Raw genomic sequence first — 17436 nt, 5'->3', positions numbered from 1 at the left:
ACTAAGTGGCATCATCATAGGAACCAAAAGGTATGAAACACAATACAATATATACAATGTCTCCACTTTGGGTTGAGATCTATTTTTTGAGCTGGCTCGGATGAATGCTGTAGCTGGAAGGAAAATGCAATAGAATTTTAGATGAACTGTAATTGGCCGACACAGACACACACCCTCAATCAGACGGAGCGTGTGCCTCACTTGCGTCAGACCGAACTGAAGGAAAGAAGAACCCAAAAAGGAGCAAGATGAGAAGACGGCAGTGTGACAGGAGAAGCGTCGGCTGACGTCTTAGTTGGTTGACTCGAAAAAGCATGTGACGCAACCGTTCTTTGACGTGCTCATCACCAGTTTGTTTGTTCACAAGAAACCGACAGCGGCGGTACCTTACAGCCGTGAGAGGGAGGGGGAGAAAGTGGCGCCTGGCCGCGGGTTCATGTGTTTGAGGTGATCCGGGTTTGCTTTGACAGCAATTAATCATTCCTCTCAAAAGCTGACATTCATAATAATTAAAAATGTGTTCACATCGCCATCTTTGAAACAGCTTTAGCATTAGATATAAATCACCCAGATTCATTAATAAAACCCTCACGTCTTGTCTCAAACTAGGCCAGAGAAGTGCCTCTGATTGTCGTACTTGAGAATAATCACACAAACCTTTTTTTCCTTTTTCCATTAGTATAAATTATATTTTGCAGCATTATTATATTATTATGACAGTTATTACACATAAGAACACACACATCCTGGCAACAATACCAGTTTTTTTTAAGTATTTATTATTTATGGACCCATATACCTTTAGTTTGTGAAAATAAACTGAGAAATGCTTTCTAATCGGAGAAGTCAGTGCATCTGTTCCGGTGAAAGGGTGGATGATAATGCTTTGTGCTCCTTCCACTTAGCTACAGCTGCGTGATTAACAAACAGGTCAGTTGGGTGTCGGGTTTTTTCATAGCGTGTCACGCTCCACAAAACCTCCCCCCTCTCCAAAAGAACAAAAGAAGCAAACAAAAGCTGTGTTTACAGCCCTTATAAGTGAGCATCAGTGAATAAAACTTCCGTGCAGCAGGATAATAACATTCAAAAAGCCAAGATGAGAATGTGAATCGTACAATCAGACAGTGGAACATCCTTGAATAGATCATTTGATATAAATATAATAAGATACACTGTTTGTTCACATTAGCATATCTGAAATTTGAATCTGAATCAATTGGTTAAACTCGTTCCCAAACAAATTATCTGTCTGTACACATGTGCACCGTAAAGCCTTAAAAATACAGGGTGACTTGCTGGAGTCTCAAAAGAAAAGGGGGAGAGGAAGAAACACATATTACAATTTGTATTTTAGAGAGATTTTAACGGAGGATATTAAGGCTTGATGGTGAAGCCGCAAGAAAACGTTCAGGATTCAGGATCTGGTTTAGAGAAATACTTCATTCCATTCAATACATTGATTCATTGATTGTAGGTCAAGAAGAATGCAAATATGTCAAACTAACCCTCAATCTACTTGTTGCTGATTAGATATTCTAATCCTAGAGATTGTGCCATTAACAATTAGTGATTTTTGCTCTGTAAACGGATGATTATTCATTATATAGTGAAAAATTCTTCCGATCATACAAAGATTTTGGTTTTGGTTTACTCGCTCTTCAAAAGATAAGAAACATAATTAATCAGAAATACAGTGAAAGCTAAATAAACAAGCGGCAACTTCACAAGCGAGAAGAGGAATTTCATCTGACATTCAAAAATTGTGAACGTGCCTAATTATTTTCCAATGCAGGCTAATGAGAAACGTCTGTGTTTTTACCGAAACCGATTGATTTACTGTTCATTGATGTAAATTGCATGACGGTGGAGGACTGAAGGAAGACACTTGATTGTTCATACATTTAAGTGTAATATAAAAAGGGAAACTCATTTAAAGAATTTTAAACAGACGCCATTAACAATTTGAGCACTTTGGGGATGCGGATATGGGGAAGGCATTTAAGTTTTATTCATAGTTTTATTGTTTAATGCATGTTTATGACAATATGTCTTCTGCTGGACATCACAAAAGACTCCCAGAGAAACTGTCACAACAGAACTGTCCCTATGGGCTGTCAATGTCCCTGTTGCTACAGTAACTGATGTCACAGTGACACGATACAAAGGCACTTCACAGCTTACGAGATTCTGGCCTCAATGAGAATGACAAGGCTGGGAAAATGAAAAGGCACACGTACTGAGGCACAGGAAAGAAAATCGTCAACAGAATATCATCCCAATATCACTCAGGACGGTAATCATTTTCAGGACGGAAACAGATTCTGGGTTCCTTTATGACTTCCTTCCCTCAATTTTGTCTGTCTGTTATGGGGCTAAAATAAAATAAAACATGCGCCAAAATGTTCTGTTCAACAAAGTAAATATTTTATTTTCAAATGACTCAAAACTAAAATTACTGTAAATCAACAGCTTTTCAGCAAGCATGTACAAACATTTATACATTTATAAAAACAGCTGCGAAATGTAGTTGTTGGAGTTACTTTTACACTAAGCTACAATGACGAAGCCAGAGCCTGAGACTCAATTGCATAATGATATTCCATTTGATAGACGCATAAAACTCACGTACACGACTTTCTATGCAGAATTTTTGAGAGAAATGACATTTAATGTCTTGAGACATCAGCAAAACGGATCCATCAGATCACTGAAATACATCGAAACACTCTTCAATAAATTAAACATCTTAGTTCATAGTTAGAATGTTGCTTTGGGGTAAAGTGATAGCAGTTACACACACACACACACACACACAACGTAGCCGCTCATCATGAGCGTGGGACCTGGGGGGGGATGGGGGGGGGGGTGCGAAAGGACAGACATAGACTGGGGACGTCTTCAAATCCCTGTTGCTTAAAGCCACACAGCCAGTGGGAGCAGGGGGACATTTGTATTCACTCAGCAAGTTTGTCCGCCTGCTGTTGGGAGCTTTTAATAAAGCTGTTTTTGCTCCTAAAGTCGGACTAAAATGAAGCTAGAAACTTCAGTGGAATTGCTGACTTGAAATTCTCTGCCACCACTTACACATTACACACGCTCATTTGATTTCATGTAGACGGGAAAAATACTCATCAGTGCAGGTATTAAGGCGGTTGAGAACTATGTTTCGGGGAGCTTTTTTCGCTGCTTGCCTGCTTATCTTCAGCTCTGGGCTGTTGTGCAAATTTAACTTCAGTGGTTTCTTCTTTTTTGTAAACACACATTGTTTCTACAGTTCATCCCGTGTGTGTGTGTCCTGCAGCCAGAGTTTGTAGACGGTCACAGGATCTATGTTCCAGTGCTTGTGGAAGGAGACGGCCTGCTCCAATGTTTCAGAATAGTCTTGCGGTCGGGCCTAGAAAATCAAGAACAAGTGGTTTGGTCTGTGTGTGTGTGTGTGTGTGCGTGTCTGTGTGTGCGTTCTTGTGTTGCTCCGGGGTAATTTAATACCCTGTTTTTGAAGCCTGCATTACCCGCAAGCCAGTTTTTCTCTCTTCGTGAATTATGAAGAGAGCAGAGCATCACCTGACACGGGATAAAAGGTTACGCGCTTGTCTGTCTGCCATTGGATGTCCTTTAGCTCGCTCATGGTGTTCTCAGTATTATTTGCGGTTATTTCCACCAACGAAGAATACATCTGCTGGCAACATTTTTGGGTGTTGGACCTGACAACGATCCTCAAACCTTCTTGAGGTCATCGCAACAATTTCGGGTTTGAAAAAGCAAATTAGCAGATGTGTTCACAATCCCATTAAGGAGATGTGCGTGTGTGTGTGTGTGTGTGTGTACCTGGTGGAAGAGGGGACTGTGTGTGATGGGAACACCGAGGGAAGTGAGGCACCTGCCCAGCACCATGTCATCGGGAGCGTCGTCGTCGTGGCAGCGGCAGCCACTGGAAGCCAGCAGGGACACCGCCGCGCGACTGAGCACCATCCTGACGCAGATATTTAAAGAAGAAACGGAATTATCTTCACAGGTTAATATACAATATAAGCTTAATGCGCCCGAGTGTGATTGGCGGAGGAACTAAAGTTAACGATCGAAATTAATAATAATGCTGCTCTGTAGGTGCTATACTGTCTGTGTGCTAACAAGTTTGCGATACGTTATTTGATCAGTACTGTATGATAATATTTACGACAACACTTTGTCAAATGAGCAAAATAATGTGTGATGCAGGAGACATTTAGAAAACAGGTTTTCGTGTAATGATTAGGGGCACTGATTTGAAATTGCTCTGAAATTTTGAAACTGTTAATTCAATATTTGCTGAATAGCAGCTCTTTACTGTACAGCAAAGGTACCACTTTTATCCGGCATGAAGTCTCGTGAAAACCTCCCAGCTCAGACACCTTCCCACAGAAGCGCGTGACGTGTCCGTCGATAACTTTGAGCCGTCGTCTTAGCGGGCGATAGAATGCCTGCCGGGGCAAATAATCTCGCAAGAAAAATTCCAACTGACTCTCCGTCTGAACATTTTAACTGCTCCGAAGCACCCCAACCACCCCCCAGCCTCACCCTGCTCCCCCGGTGGTGTAGCTGTATCCGTTGAGGTGCAGGCTGTAGCCGTATCTCTCCCCCAGGCTCACGGCCTCCTTCGGGTCGTAGCAGCGCAGCAGCCGCCGCAATCTGGGTAAACTGCAGGAGGACGGGAGTGAGGCGCGTGCACAGCGCCACTGTACAGTCTGCATGTGGACACCAGGTCCAAGCTACGGCAAATATGCACAACAACGTGCATGATCTTGATCTCAACTTTAGTAAGCCACCGCTGCCACCTGAATGGAAGAAATATCTGAAGGGAACGTTTTTTGTTGTGGTTATAAATGACTAAAGTTGTGGGTTGAAGCAGCGCCTCCTCTCCCAGTTACCTGATGAGTGTATCATCATCAACAACCAGGAGCCAATCGGTTTTTGGCACAGCGTTACTTAGGAACCGCTTCAAGATGGCGAAAGTCTTCCCACAATGCCCTGCAGGGAGGCAACACAGGGGGACATGGGTGAGGCAGGTCTGAGGCTCATGAGAATACATGTGATAAAATCCTGGCCGGCGGTCGACTCGACAAAGGGTTAACTCCCTCATCTGCCATCTGATTCTCTTTGTGTTTGACCTCTTTGTTCCTGCTTCATTCATCTGAGCAATATGATTGCTGGAGGGCAATTCGGTTTGTTAAGTCAGTTTCACCTTTCCAGCACGCTGCTGCTTCCATAAACCCCGTCTCTCATCCAGGGAGAAAGCGAGAGCAGATCATAGCTAGATAGTTTATTCCTAAAATGCTGTGATTTCTTTTTCATTAAATGAAGACTTTATTATCGTAATACTGACTTTTAAAATTTAAACAAATCATCTTGACCATTCTCACGGACGATTCTTCACCACCTTAAAATATCTTGATTCAGTGAACGAGACATTTTGAAGTTCAATTCAGGCAGAGTGAATGAGCGTCCATTTTTTTCCCCACTCATCAATAAAATAAACAGAATGTTCTTCAGATCAGGTCAAATGTTTTAAGTAGCCTACATTTTCCAGAACAACGCACACATTCAGAACTCCTCACGTAGCGTGAAGGTCTCCTGCAGTTATAAATATTCAATTAAATCCGCTAGAAAGAATTCCAAATCTAAAAGTCTTTTGGCAACCTCAATCAAATGTCCTCCGACCCGCCCGAGGGTCCCGACCCCGTGAACTTCTGCTCTGCATCCGCTCACCTCTCTCGGTGTTGGGCACACCCACGGCGATGGTGGGTATGGAGGCATCAGCGACGTCGCTGTAATACTCAATGAACCCGGCGTCTTTCTCCCACGTCGCCTTCACGACCGGTACTGCGAGGAGAAAGGTGGACAACGATGAACAAGACGAAAACTCCAGAGGACGGTGTAATGAAATAAAGAAGGGTGTCTATTACTCATCTGGTTCTGGATGAGAACATTATCGACAATTAAAACTTCAAAACGATAATGATATTGCTCTGTAATCCTGATAACCTGGATGTAAAGTAGCAGCCAGGTCAATCACACAGTGTTCTTTTCTGCTGGTTGTTTATTGCCTTCAAAGAGTCCGTTGATAACTACGGGCTCTCTTTGCCTCCGAAAACCGACACACATGTTTTGGATAATTACACAAACTGTTGTAATTTCCGCAGACAATCTAGGTGAGGTTGTGCATTTAAATGTGCAGTTGCCCCCTGACAAGTTAACTGCAACAAAATGACCAGCAGACTGTTAAGTGGCAGTAAACAAAAAAAACCTCATTAAAATTATAATTGTTAAGTAACACTTTTGGCAGCTAAATGTCCGGAAGTTTCCATTTAATTCCCATCTCGTCTAAACGATGACCAACTGGGTTCATTTTTGCAGTTTGGCTCGTACATGTCCTGTGCGCCTGTGCGGCTAAAACATTGTAATATTGTGTTTTATAGAAGTCATTGATCACAATAATACACAAAACAACAATAAAATTAGCTAATATCATTAGTGGTATCACTAGTTGTTTCTTTTTTGATATTGAGATCAATAACAACAACCATTTTTCTGCAGTGCAGGTCACTTTACTTTTGATTCTTTAAAAACATTTTACTGATAATACAGGACTTTCACATGTGATCATGTATTTTTACATTAACGCGTTTGTCCTTTTACTTGGAGCCTGAATAGGCCGCGCAGCCCCGCAGATGACATCGCTTAATGAACGGAATTGTTAACGGAAACTGAATTACGCACCTCGTTGCGAGTGGAATTTTTTGCAAGTTTTCACAGCAACAAATACTTCTTTCCTTGACACCGGACTTCCCTGGAAAACAGTGAAAGAAAAACCATGTTATCCTTCATTCAAAATAAATTATGCACCACAGGTATAAAATTGTAAAAAAGTGCACGGAACACAATCAGTGGGAGCTGCAATATATATACAGAACGTAATAGACTTCAAATTGAGTCTGAATGGCATAATGAGGCACACTAGGTCCTTACAGTACTATCATGTATTATCATCTGACCAGACATAGCCTACTTATATCCCTATTGCTCTGAATTCCTATTTCAGGTGTCGCTTTTCCTTTCAGATAATTATCTACAATAATGGGGAAGTTATTACTCGTTTCGAGCTTTCATTTTTTTCTGCCAGCGCTGCACAGTGATTAGTATGAACAGCACTCCTCGCGATGCATAACACTAATTGCTGTAAGCACACCATAAGCGATAGATTATTCATGTATCCTTCGTTACAGATGGTCTTCAAATGCATGCGCCTTCTTTTTATGCACATTTGCCATATCAATCGGAAGAAAGAGGAGTTTTCTCATTAAGTCCCGCATACAGCAACATGTGCTTTTTTATTTGTGTAGATTTATACTTCATTATTCTATTCATTACATGTAGGTAAATGATATGTGAAGCATGGGAAATAAAGACATTAGTATAAAAGACAATTCATGTGAGAATGAGAAACATTTTCAGCCAGATCTACGTACTGACATGGAAGGTTTATCACCTGTAGTGGATCTCGAGCCGTTTTTTACCTCTTAATGATTGCTTTTGTGTCTTTAGTAATTAGGAAATAGCGTAAAAATTGTGGACGAAAGAGTGGTGCTTTTAGTCAGTTTCTCACTTTCAGGTTCAGGTTAATGTGAAAAGAATAAAAGAAATTCAATACCAGCTTGTATTTGGTCACATCATAATAGTTTGTCACCATTCAGGCATAATTAAGTTAAGCTATAAGGACTTAACGTTGTAATTCCCCCAAAAGTGCCATTCCACATGCAGCAAAGTTAGGATCTATGATTCAGTTGTACATATATTATGATTGTATCAGCCCAGTCATGGCAATGTATTTCTGTAGTCTTCGGTGTCAAACAAAGTCAAAGTTAAACTCAGGTCACTCATCCTTGCAGCAAAACAAGACTTTTTTTTATTTGTACTCCTGTAGAAAGGCCTCAGCACTGGAAATGTGAATAATGTCCTCACTCTTTAACATTTAATTCAGCTGGACAGCGTTGTAATTATTGCAATTTGAGGAAATGGATCATAAAAGGAATCCAGTCCTTAATGTTCTGCTTTTGATAATCACCTCAACCGAAGTTGAGTCACGCCTGTATTATTTGTTATTTTCTTTCTAACCTTTATTTATTCATGAAAGTGTCACTGAGACGAGGCATCTGATTTGCTGGAACACTCTAATTACATTTGCACAGTTAGTCACATTTCCACCTGCAGGCTGTCCACAACAACCACAGTCTGATCAGCTGCCCACGGAGCGGCTCCACTGCAGCAGTTGGGGTGAAGGGCCTTGCTCAAGGGCGCCTCAGTGGTGGTAATGAGGGTCACAAGCTCCGTTTTCTAGCCTCAAGGCCACCGGTTCAGTTCACAGGACTAATTGTGTTTACCTGCTAAATACCTTATGTTCCGTGTTGTAATATTTCATTTTCGGTCTGCAGAGACCTACAAAATTAGACTTGTATATTCAATGGCTAAAACAGACACTTGTATCACGCATGCATGCTCACACATTCACACACAGAATTCCTTTCTGCAGATGTAGTGATGATAAGCAAGAGTTGTACGTACACAGTGTGGCAGGTAGGTTGTAAATGTCGTAGCACAGTTTTCTCTGGTCTCCGTACAAAACTCTGGAACTGCGGTGAGCTTTGGACCATTTCCATCCTCCCAAATGTACAAAGCAATCTCGGGAAAAAGGGACGGGCACGAAGACAAACAGTGATTGTTTTCCTTTATTTTCATTCAAAAATAACAAATGTACTCATTCTTAATCCCATTCGGAAATATAACCCCTGCATGAATAATAACATAACTGATCAAACGAAAGCTGCAGGCAAAGCTGCAGAAGCTCTTTTCAACAAAAGGCCGGCCAGCCCCTAAACGAATAGTCTATTTTATCATTGTTATAGATCGTCCCCTTAGATGACACTGATGGAGCTTAGTAGAATTCAACCAGTACAGAGTCTTTGCTAGAGTTGTGTAATCATCAGTAATTATGTGTTAATTATGGAACTCTCAGGAGCTGGAATGCATGGAGCTAAAGTAAAAAACATCTCACCAGCTCACTAGAATCTTCAATTAAATTTAAGAATTGTTTTAGTTAATTATCTGCCGTTATGTTATATTATCTGCTACTATTGTTTGTTTTTATGTCCGTATTTTGTTTATATGTTTGTGTATGTTTACGTTTGTGTGTGTATATGTGTATTCATTCTAATGGATGGTTGATGCATATCTTGAAAATCAATATTAAAAAAATGTTATTAACCAAAAAATAAGTGTAATTTTATGAGAGGCAGGACACAGATTTACAAAGCTCCTGAACATTGTTCAAAGTTACCTCGTGTTTCAAGTCGATAGTGAAATCGGACTTGGGTTGCATGTGTTGGATCCGCTCAGCGAGTCTGAAACACATGGAAGTGAGAGATGAACGGCACGATGGAAGTGGGGACTTTCCTTCCTCGTATCGGAGAATGTACATTGGACAGCCAAAGGTGTGGTTCTGAGTTGTTTGTTTTTCAGCAATTCCTTTGAATCCTTGTTTGTGTTTTCTGCATTTGAAAAGAGCACAAGCTCCAGATTTGAAGGGACCTTATTTTGGGACCTTTTACAGGCATAGACACAAATCAATGGAGCGTCTGTTTGGATGTCAGGCATAGACAAAAAAATGTGGTAGCGGATGATGTCTTTTCTTTCCACGCATTGTGGTTCGGGTCTCTAGCCTCTGTACGTGCTACTCGCTATTATTCATTTCAATTGGGTTTCTGCACCATGTATTGTAATGGTGTCTACCACCATAACACTGAAATGAATGAATGAATGAATGAAGGTTTTCCCTCAGCCATGGTCACATTGTCAAAAAAAAAAAAAAAGAGGACAGAAAGACATGAGTGACACATTCATGCATACACACCTCCGGAGCAGCAGCGAGCTGAGAGCCCAGCCTGCTGCGGGGTCAGGGTAACTAAAGGAACCGGGGTCCTCGGAGAACGCATAGTGGTGGATAATGGAGGGCTCGTTGTCATGGAGACGCTTACCCAAAAACCATTCCTTAGAGTTGGGGGGGAACAAAAAGGTAGACAGGGCACGGTGATATGAAAAGAAAGTAGCTCGTTCATTTTCCAGGCATTACAAAGTGTAATAAGTTCTCCAGTGCGGAAAACCAGATCATCTATAGGACATTTTGCAAAAACAGAACCTGTAGCCAGCGCCCGTCCAGGGTCGTGCATCTCACCTCTTGGACTTGATATCTGTTGAGGACCTGCAGCAGCTTAGCCAGCGTGATGCTGGTTTGCTCCTCTAGGAAGAAAAACCAGGATGCTGATAGGCCGTAAGTGGCGGAGAGACTGGAAAGATCCACACAAAGTCATTAACGGCATGCATACATTTCACCCCAAACGAATCATTACAGCTGAAATCATTTAAGCCATATTGAGTTTAATTTGATTATTTTGTTTACCATCTCAATATGTCTCTATAAGACTCACTTAGGAAGCAAAGGGAGGATGCTCCAATCCCGTTCAAACGTGGACAGCTCATGGAGAAGAAGAACGACTGGAGCTCCCTGCATGAAACAAAACAACTCAATTTGAAAATGTGTTTTTGTGTGCACCGGAGGGACGGGAGACCAGAGTAAAACAACAAGTAGACAACAGTCGGGTCGAACTGGCACGATGTGCATTAAAGTAAAAAGAAAGGAAGTACTCCACTTGAATTTTGAACGAGTAAAATAGCAAAACAAATAAGTAAAAACTGGGGACCGGGAGTTCTGGGAGATTTACCAGAAGTATGTATTACTATTTTTTTGTCTCAAAATCTAACGTAACACCATGATACATAGTCCACTGACATGATCATCCAAATACACCCGGACATCCTGGTGGGCATCGACTGGCGAAGCCTTTGATGGAGACCGCGGTGAGTAGCAGCCTCTGCTTGGAGGTGCAGTTTTTTTTCGGTGTAGTTCTGACAATGGTGTGCTGAAAAGTAGGGCAGGGGGAGCTCCTGTGACTCCCTCCTTCCCTGAGTGACTCACGCGCATCTCGTCCAGGCAGGTATTCTTAGCACTGACACAGTCGCGAGGATTAACGAAAGTATTGCCAAAAATAGGTGTGAAATGAACGCCAATGTTTACTTCCGTCTCGTCTCTGCAGAGATCCAGCCCCTCATTCAATTGCATCCATGTTCAACAGCGAAAGAGCGACCTGAAGCGACGTTAATAGTTTTTTGATTCATGACAATGACGAGACCAACGAAAGCAACGTGTCAATATTAAAAGCACTGTAAGGAAATCTAGCTAACATTCAGAGAGTTGATTGCTAATTTGCCCGCCCTCCATGACATAAATGACACTAGATGCACACGTAATAGTCACAAAGTATGGTCACATTGTGTCCCAGCAGACATGCCTCACATTGAAAGTTCACATGCGCCCCCCCCCTTCTCAAGTCCACTTCGGATTGTGAGGGAGCAAAATGGGGGTTTTTACCAGCTGCTGTAAGTGCGGCGGTAAGAGGTGGGCGAAAAGAGCTGAGAAGCGACTCTGTAATGAGGTTGGATGATGAGGCTGTAAAATACGCTGCATTGACAATGATCTCTTGGATTAAACGCCTGCACTTACGGCGAGTAACACAAGGGCCGTGTGACAAGCCTGTAAAAAGAAAACGGTTTATCTCTCCCTTTAAATCCAATACCGGGAAAAGATGCGGCTGTGAATCTGTGTAAACAAGGCAGTAAAACTGAGACGCATCATGACTGATATCCACGACGAGCTGTGTGTCAAAATACTCCTTCAGTGTCAACAAATAAAAGAAGAGTCAGACAAGGAGTTGTCAACATGTCATAAGTGACCTTTAATCCCCGTCCCGGGTAAAAAAACTAAAAATGTTTAAATGCAAGACGCACAACCTGCCCTCATTCAAAACATCGTGCTAGTCGAGTAGCATCTCTCTGGTATAGACATCCAACCCACAGAAAGCTTTCACACACACACACACACGCGCCTGTCAGCGCGCAGAGATGATTGTACCAACCTCAACATACCGTCATTAATCACTAAATTTTTCTCTTTTCAGCAGTAACAGTTTTCACAGCGTGCAGTCGGATTTTACTTAATCAATTTCCCCACACAGATAGTCCCTCATTCAGTTTTGAGGCAAATGAGTTGGCTTCATTATTCTGAAGCCATAACACGACAAATGAAACGTTGTTGTCAACACTCTGAATGGAACATTAGGCCAACAGAAGATCACCTAGCGTATTAGATGTGGTTCCTTTTGGATATAGCAGTAGAAATAGTGGGGGTTCTGAACGACCCCCTTTACAAAATTACGATGGCCGTATAGATGGCGGAGGTAGAACCGTTGCTGCGGTCCAGTTACAGAGAGTGACAGGGAATGACTATAAGAGGCTGGGAGTGGGTCAAATTTAAGCTGACTACAGCAAAGATGGGGGGTGGGGTACATATGTGTATTTCATATAGTTTATGAATCCTCTTCACAGCTTCATGTCTGATTTTCTGGATTGAAAATGAGTTTTGAGGGATAATACAAGATTATTTCACAATATACCCATAATTCAAAGGAGAATCAGCAATTCTGGGTGTCTACTCTCAGGACCATATGCCTGTCCTCTCATTGCACTCGGGTCCATAACAAATTCGTTTTTCCAGCTACTCTTCAGGCACAAATGTGTAAATAATAGTAGCATGAGAGCAGAGGGCCTCATTTCCTCTCAGCTTATTGAGGGGAGCTCTGAGACAAGGAGGACACCTAATGGTGCCGATGTAACGTTGCAGCAGTGCAAAAGTACCACATTCAAAATGAAACTCCCTACAGCGTTATTGTTCCTTTATTGCCAGCAAACCACATTTCATGCACATAATAGAGATATTAATTGTGCACAATTCTTGGACTGCTGTTAAACCCACTTGATGTGTTGAAGTAACTGAAATAAAGCCTCCGTATTAAACTATAGCTGCTCCTGTGTTTTCCCCTACGAGATTACAAATTAATTTAAAATCAAATGCAGATTAGATTAGACCGCTTTGTAATCCATCATCCATCATCCTTGAAGGAAATGCCAGTATGGATAAATGATAAATGAATGGACGCTGAATAAAACAGTATTATTGGATTTCATTGAGTTCCTTTAACCGCTCTGACTTTTAAAAGAAATAAATAAAAAGTACATGCATTTGATCTTGAGCCATTAGATTAAAATGGAGATTCGGCCTGCTAGTTACCCGTTGCCATGGTGAATCATGGATCGGGGCCGTATTGATAAATGTTCTTTGAACACAAAGACTTTACTTGGAGTGAACAAAGCTGAGCAGCTTTTCTGGAACTAAAACCCCAGAGTTTCCCATTTCACAGTCAGTGAACTCAGAGGTCACGGTTAGAGGTCAGAGTTACTTAGAGCTGCTTTCTGAAACAGGGCCAAGAACGGAGATATAAAGCTCGGCGACGGAGCTAATCCGGTGTCTGCCAGATGTTACCTGCCCAAGCTCAGCGGCCCGCTGAAGTATCTCCACCTTCCTCTCACCAGCTCGGCGTGCGTGGAAGGAGTTCCTCTGGCTCTGGATCACTAACACCACGTCCGACAATCCTGCAAAAAGACAGAAATGGTAGATGGACGACAAATGAGGAAACCCAGAGAGACGTGACAATTAAAGAAAACAGGGCATTTGGGAAAATACTCTTATTCGTCTTCCTGCCAAGTAAACTTCACAGCGATGACGAAGATGAAGAGTACACAGTTTGTGCTTTTAGTAGTCTGCAACAAATAATCACGTGCATTCCTTGATCGGTTTCTCACAGACAGAATGTCAGACCATCCGCCGCCAAAAAAAATCCCTCACTCACCAATAGAGGCGTGTGATGCGTCCTCCTGGCGCTGTGCGGCCTGCGGTGGGGTCCAGAGGGAGACTCGTTAGCTCTCACACACACACACACACACACACACACACACACACACACACACACACACACTGCAGCGCCTCATGACGAAGCACAAGCACGGCGGCGATCTGGGGCACTCACATGGGCACGGCCTGTAGGTCCTTCTTCTGCGGAGGCACCTTGAGGCAGCAAGAATGATGAATTACATCATCAAATGTATGAATTAGTGACGCAAATGACCGATTCATCTCGGAGTGGATTAGACGATCCGTCAGAGGGGAATCAATTTACAACAGAAGTCGTACTTAAAGCAAGAAGAATGAATGTGTTCTTTTGAGCTCAGGCGCTTTCCAGGCACTCAAATATAAATAAAAAAACAAATAGACGCATAAAACCAACAAGGTGAATGATTGGCCCGGTAGTAAGCAAATATAAGTCAGTATTCTCTTGACGTAAAGCATACGATAAACGACTGAATATTAATGCATAAAAAGGCACCGCTTCAATAAAAAAAGAATCAATAAACGATGCCAACTTTCAACATCTTGACGCGTCTTTTAGAACGTGACATGTGATGGTGCAAGCAGGAAGCCAGCAGTAGCAGGTTCAAAGGTTGCTGTAGACTTCTTGTATCACTGTCAAGGATATCAAAGAGAGACTTTAAAGCCACGACACCTTAAAGCAGACTTTGAAATCACAGCTAGAGCTACTCATCAGTGTGTTGGTTTGTGATGGTAAACATATGCGCTGGTATCTGCACTGCCGCTCACACATCTGGCTGGTTTGATGTATTCTCTTTGTATGCAGTAAGTACTGTATGTGTACCACCAAAGGGGCAAAACAAACCATCAGCGGTCTATGAATGAGTGGAACTAATGGAGCTATAAGAGAAAAGAAAATGAATAACATTAAGAATTATATTTCTTTAGGGATACCTACCGTTGTATTGCATATCTGGTTATATCGATACTATTGAAACATTTCCATCCGAATCAGTTAAAATGTCTATTTCATGAATATTACAGGAAATGCACAGGCGTAACTAGCATCATGAATAAATGACATCCCACCATTTGAGCCATTGAATTGTTTAGAATTCACGTCACATCACATCTTTTCATATAAAAGACAAAAAGGGGTCTCCATCAACAAAATTAAGGTCTATGACAACACCAATGATATGATATGTGTTTGTCAAAACATTGTATTATAAATCCCAGACTAAAACAAATTAGTGTTTCCAGTTTCTATTTCAAACTCCCTGCACGTCCACGTCACGCCCCTACGGCGGTTTTCAATTAGTTTTTCCTGATTAGACCTCCTCTCAGGACTCCGGTGGCCTTCACACACTGTGTTTGATGGACATTTCCCATCAGCCTCCCATCAGCCCCATCACATTTCTTTGCTCATGTTAGCTCAGGGTGACGTATTAAATACCCTTTGTAAATCTGAGCACAGACCTCGTTCGCCACCGTGAGACATTTTTAAATGATTGCTGGCTGATATTAATAGTCCACTATTATAGGGATGTAAATTACCTCTCCGTTGCATTTATAATTCATTCAAAGGAAATGGTGACTATAATTCCCCGGGGTTACAGACAAATTATGTGCTCATGGAGCGGACACCAACTCTCCCCAGAGATTTATGAGTTTTATGTAAACTGAAGCCAGGAATGCAATCCAAAACCGGGTATTAAATCGGTGCCAAAGTAAATATAGATCACAGCAACGACTGACACCAACAATGTCTGTGTTCTTCGTTCTTTATGAACTTTGCTCAGGAATGTTATTTATTTTATTGATATTTTAGTGTTCAGGACTTTATATTGTGACATTTTACTGTTGGAAAAAAAAACAATATGTCACATCTAAATTGTAATTTATCCTAATTCTCTTCCGATTCGTTTTTTAAATCCTTTTTTGTTAAACACTTTATTATTCATCAGCCATGACTAATGATTAGGGTGGATCCTAAAGACACTCATCCACACCTTTAAGCCATAGTAGGTGTCTTACACTTGCGGACCATGCAGCGGTTGCAACCTGCCCCCAAAACTCACTTTCTGTGCATTCAAACGGCCTCTTCTTTACAAACCCCATCGCATCGTCTGCATGTCGCGGGGCACCAACTTATTTACCGTTAAACTATCGTCCGTTTTGAATTTCAAAATAAAGCACAAAATACTCAATTTTTTGTAATAAACCAAAGACCTGTCACTTAAAAATAACTCAATTGATAGCTTTGGGGGTAAATAAGTATATTTTTAAAAAACAGAATGCACTTAATGTCTGGTAAAATTATAAACTAACCAGACATTGAAGGCAAAAATCAATCGCTTCCGGTTTTCTCCTCGTGCCATTCGCAGCGCGTCCTGCTGTAGCGCTAGCGGCGCCGCTAGCAGCGTCAGCCGCAGCGGGGCACCGAGCCCACTTACCGAGGCAAAGGAGAAGCAGGGCGACCGCTTCGCCTCCCTGTAGCGCATTCCGGCGAGCCATGGTGCCCGTGTCCGCTGTTCGACCCCTGAAAGAACCGTCTTTTTTTACGGCTAAAATGGTTAGCTTCACCGCCTCAGTGACAGAACAGCGTCTGACTGCAGTGGGTGTTATTGAAGAGCTGCAGTGACCTCTAGCGGTCGCTGTTTGAATAATTACTAGAAGGCAAATATTACAATTAACGTTATAAATAAAGGGACGGTTTTTTTTTTACTTTTGTAAAGGATCCGAATTTTCTCCCACAACTGAAGTCTATTTTTTAATGAGATTAGTGTTCATGTAAACATAACATTTTTCACATTGGTCGTATTGCATTAGAATAGATAATAGGCAATATGCTTTGTGTTTTCGTTATTTATGATCCACTAAAACTAATTGTCCATCGAGTGCATTACTTTCAGGGACGTTTTTTGACATTTGTGTTGAAAGGAAGCTTTGTGTTCTAGGGCATCCAGACTGGTTGAAACATGACTGATGTGTTAAACAGGCCCAAAGTTCATCAGGTTGGTTTGGATGTGTAAAAAAAAAAACGTTGGTGTTGACATTTCTGTCCGTATAAACCAAACATTAGAAATCAAATTGCTTTGGTCTATGCGAATAAGGAAATACTGATGGATAAGAACTGCAAACCAGGTTGTCGTTGCCACACAAAGCTTCAGTCATAATGTTACAAACTGCGTCGGCATTCTGTTGTTTCTTTGTGAAGTCGTGCAACATCTAGTCTCATTTATATGTAAATCCTACATCCAAACGTTGATCTAATTCATTAATACTTTAATATATGCAACTGTATTTCCTCACTCACTTATGCCTATATGCATTGTGCAGACCGTTAGTACGGTGGCTCTGAAGTGCAAATCACAACGGCAAATAGGAAAACAACAGAAAATAGGAAAACACAACGACATTAACTTCTTACGAAAAGAGTAGCGCATTTCATTCGCTTGTTTATTTTGCCAGGGTCTTAACATTGCTTTGTGCAGCCTACTAGGCTATTGTTGTTTAAATTAGTT

At 41.6% G+C, this 17436-nt stretch overlaps 1 protein-coding gene across 9 annotated transcripts; it reads right to left on the bottom strand.

Annotated features, from left to right (window-relative positions):
* Positions 1-2402: 2402 nt before the first annotated feature.
* Positions 2403-16582, bottom strand: b3glctb (beta 3-glucosyltransferase b). Of its 9 annotated transcripts, none has more exons than XR_013468360.1 (15): positions 16366-16549; positions 14070-14107; positions 13893-13932; positions 13526-13635; positions 10518-10594; positions 10265-10376; positions 9944-10080; positions 9371-9581; positions 8599-8715; positions 6757-6826; positions 5746-5859; positions 4908-5007; positions 4344-4831; positions 3829-3973; positions 2403-3394 (listed from the first exon to the last, which is right to left on the bottom strand). XR_013468360.1 is itself a non-coding variant. In XM_040182322.2 (15 exons), the coding sequence occupies exons 1-15, from the start codon at positions 16424-16426 to the stop codon at positions 3269-3271; spliced, it is 1431 nt and encodes a 476-aa protein (XP_040038256.2). In that variant the 5' UTR covers positions 16427-16582; the 3' UTR covers positions 2403-3268. The 9 variants fall into 9 exon arrangements, 2 of the variants coding, with proteins under 2 accessions (XP_040038256.2, XP_077962681.1); XR_013468361.1 differs by having other exon boundaries at positions 4558-4831; XR_013468364.1 differs by having other exon boundaries at positions 4344-4677.
* Positions 16583-17436: the final 854 nt, after the last annotated feature.

Source organism: Gasterosteus aculeatus, chromosome 7 (assembly GCF_964276395.1).
Source record: "Gasterosteus aculeatus chromosome 7, fGasAcu3.hap1.1, whole genome shotgun sequence".
Classification (NCBI taxonomy): Eukaryota; Metazoa; Chordata; class Actinopteri; order Perciformes; family Gasterosteidae; genus Gasterosteus; species Gasterosteus aculeatus.
The sequence above is the reverse complement of the archived record's forward strand: the minus strand, read 5'-3'. Positions and strand labels throughout refer to the sequence as shown.

Bases quoted from the DNA above. Each gene is read 5' to 3' on its own strand.
- b3glctb (XM_078106555.1), bottom strand. From the start codon at position 16,426: ATGGCTCGCCGGAATGCGCTACAGGGAGGCGAAGCGGTCGCCCTGCTT. The intron at 10,081-10,264 runs GTGAGATGCACG...CCCAACTCTAAG, and splicing joins ACAGATATCAAGTCCAAGAG to GAATGGTTTTTGGGTAAGCG. The intron at 6,827-8,598 runs GTACGTACAACT...ACTGTTTTCCAG, and splicing joins CAACCTACCTGCCACACTGT to GGAAGTCCGGTGTCAAGGAA.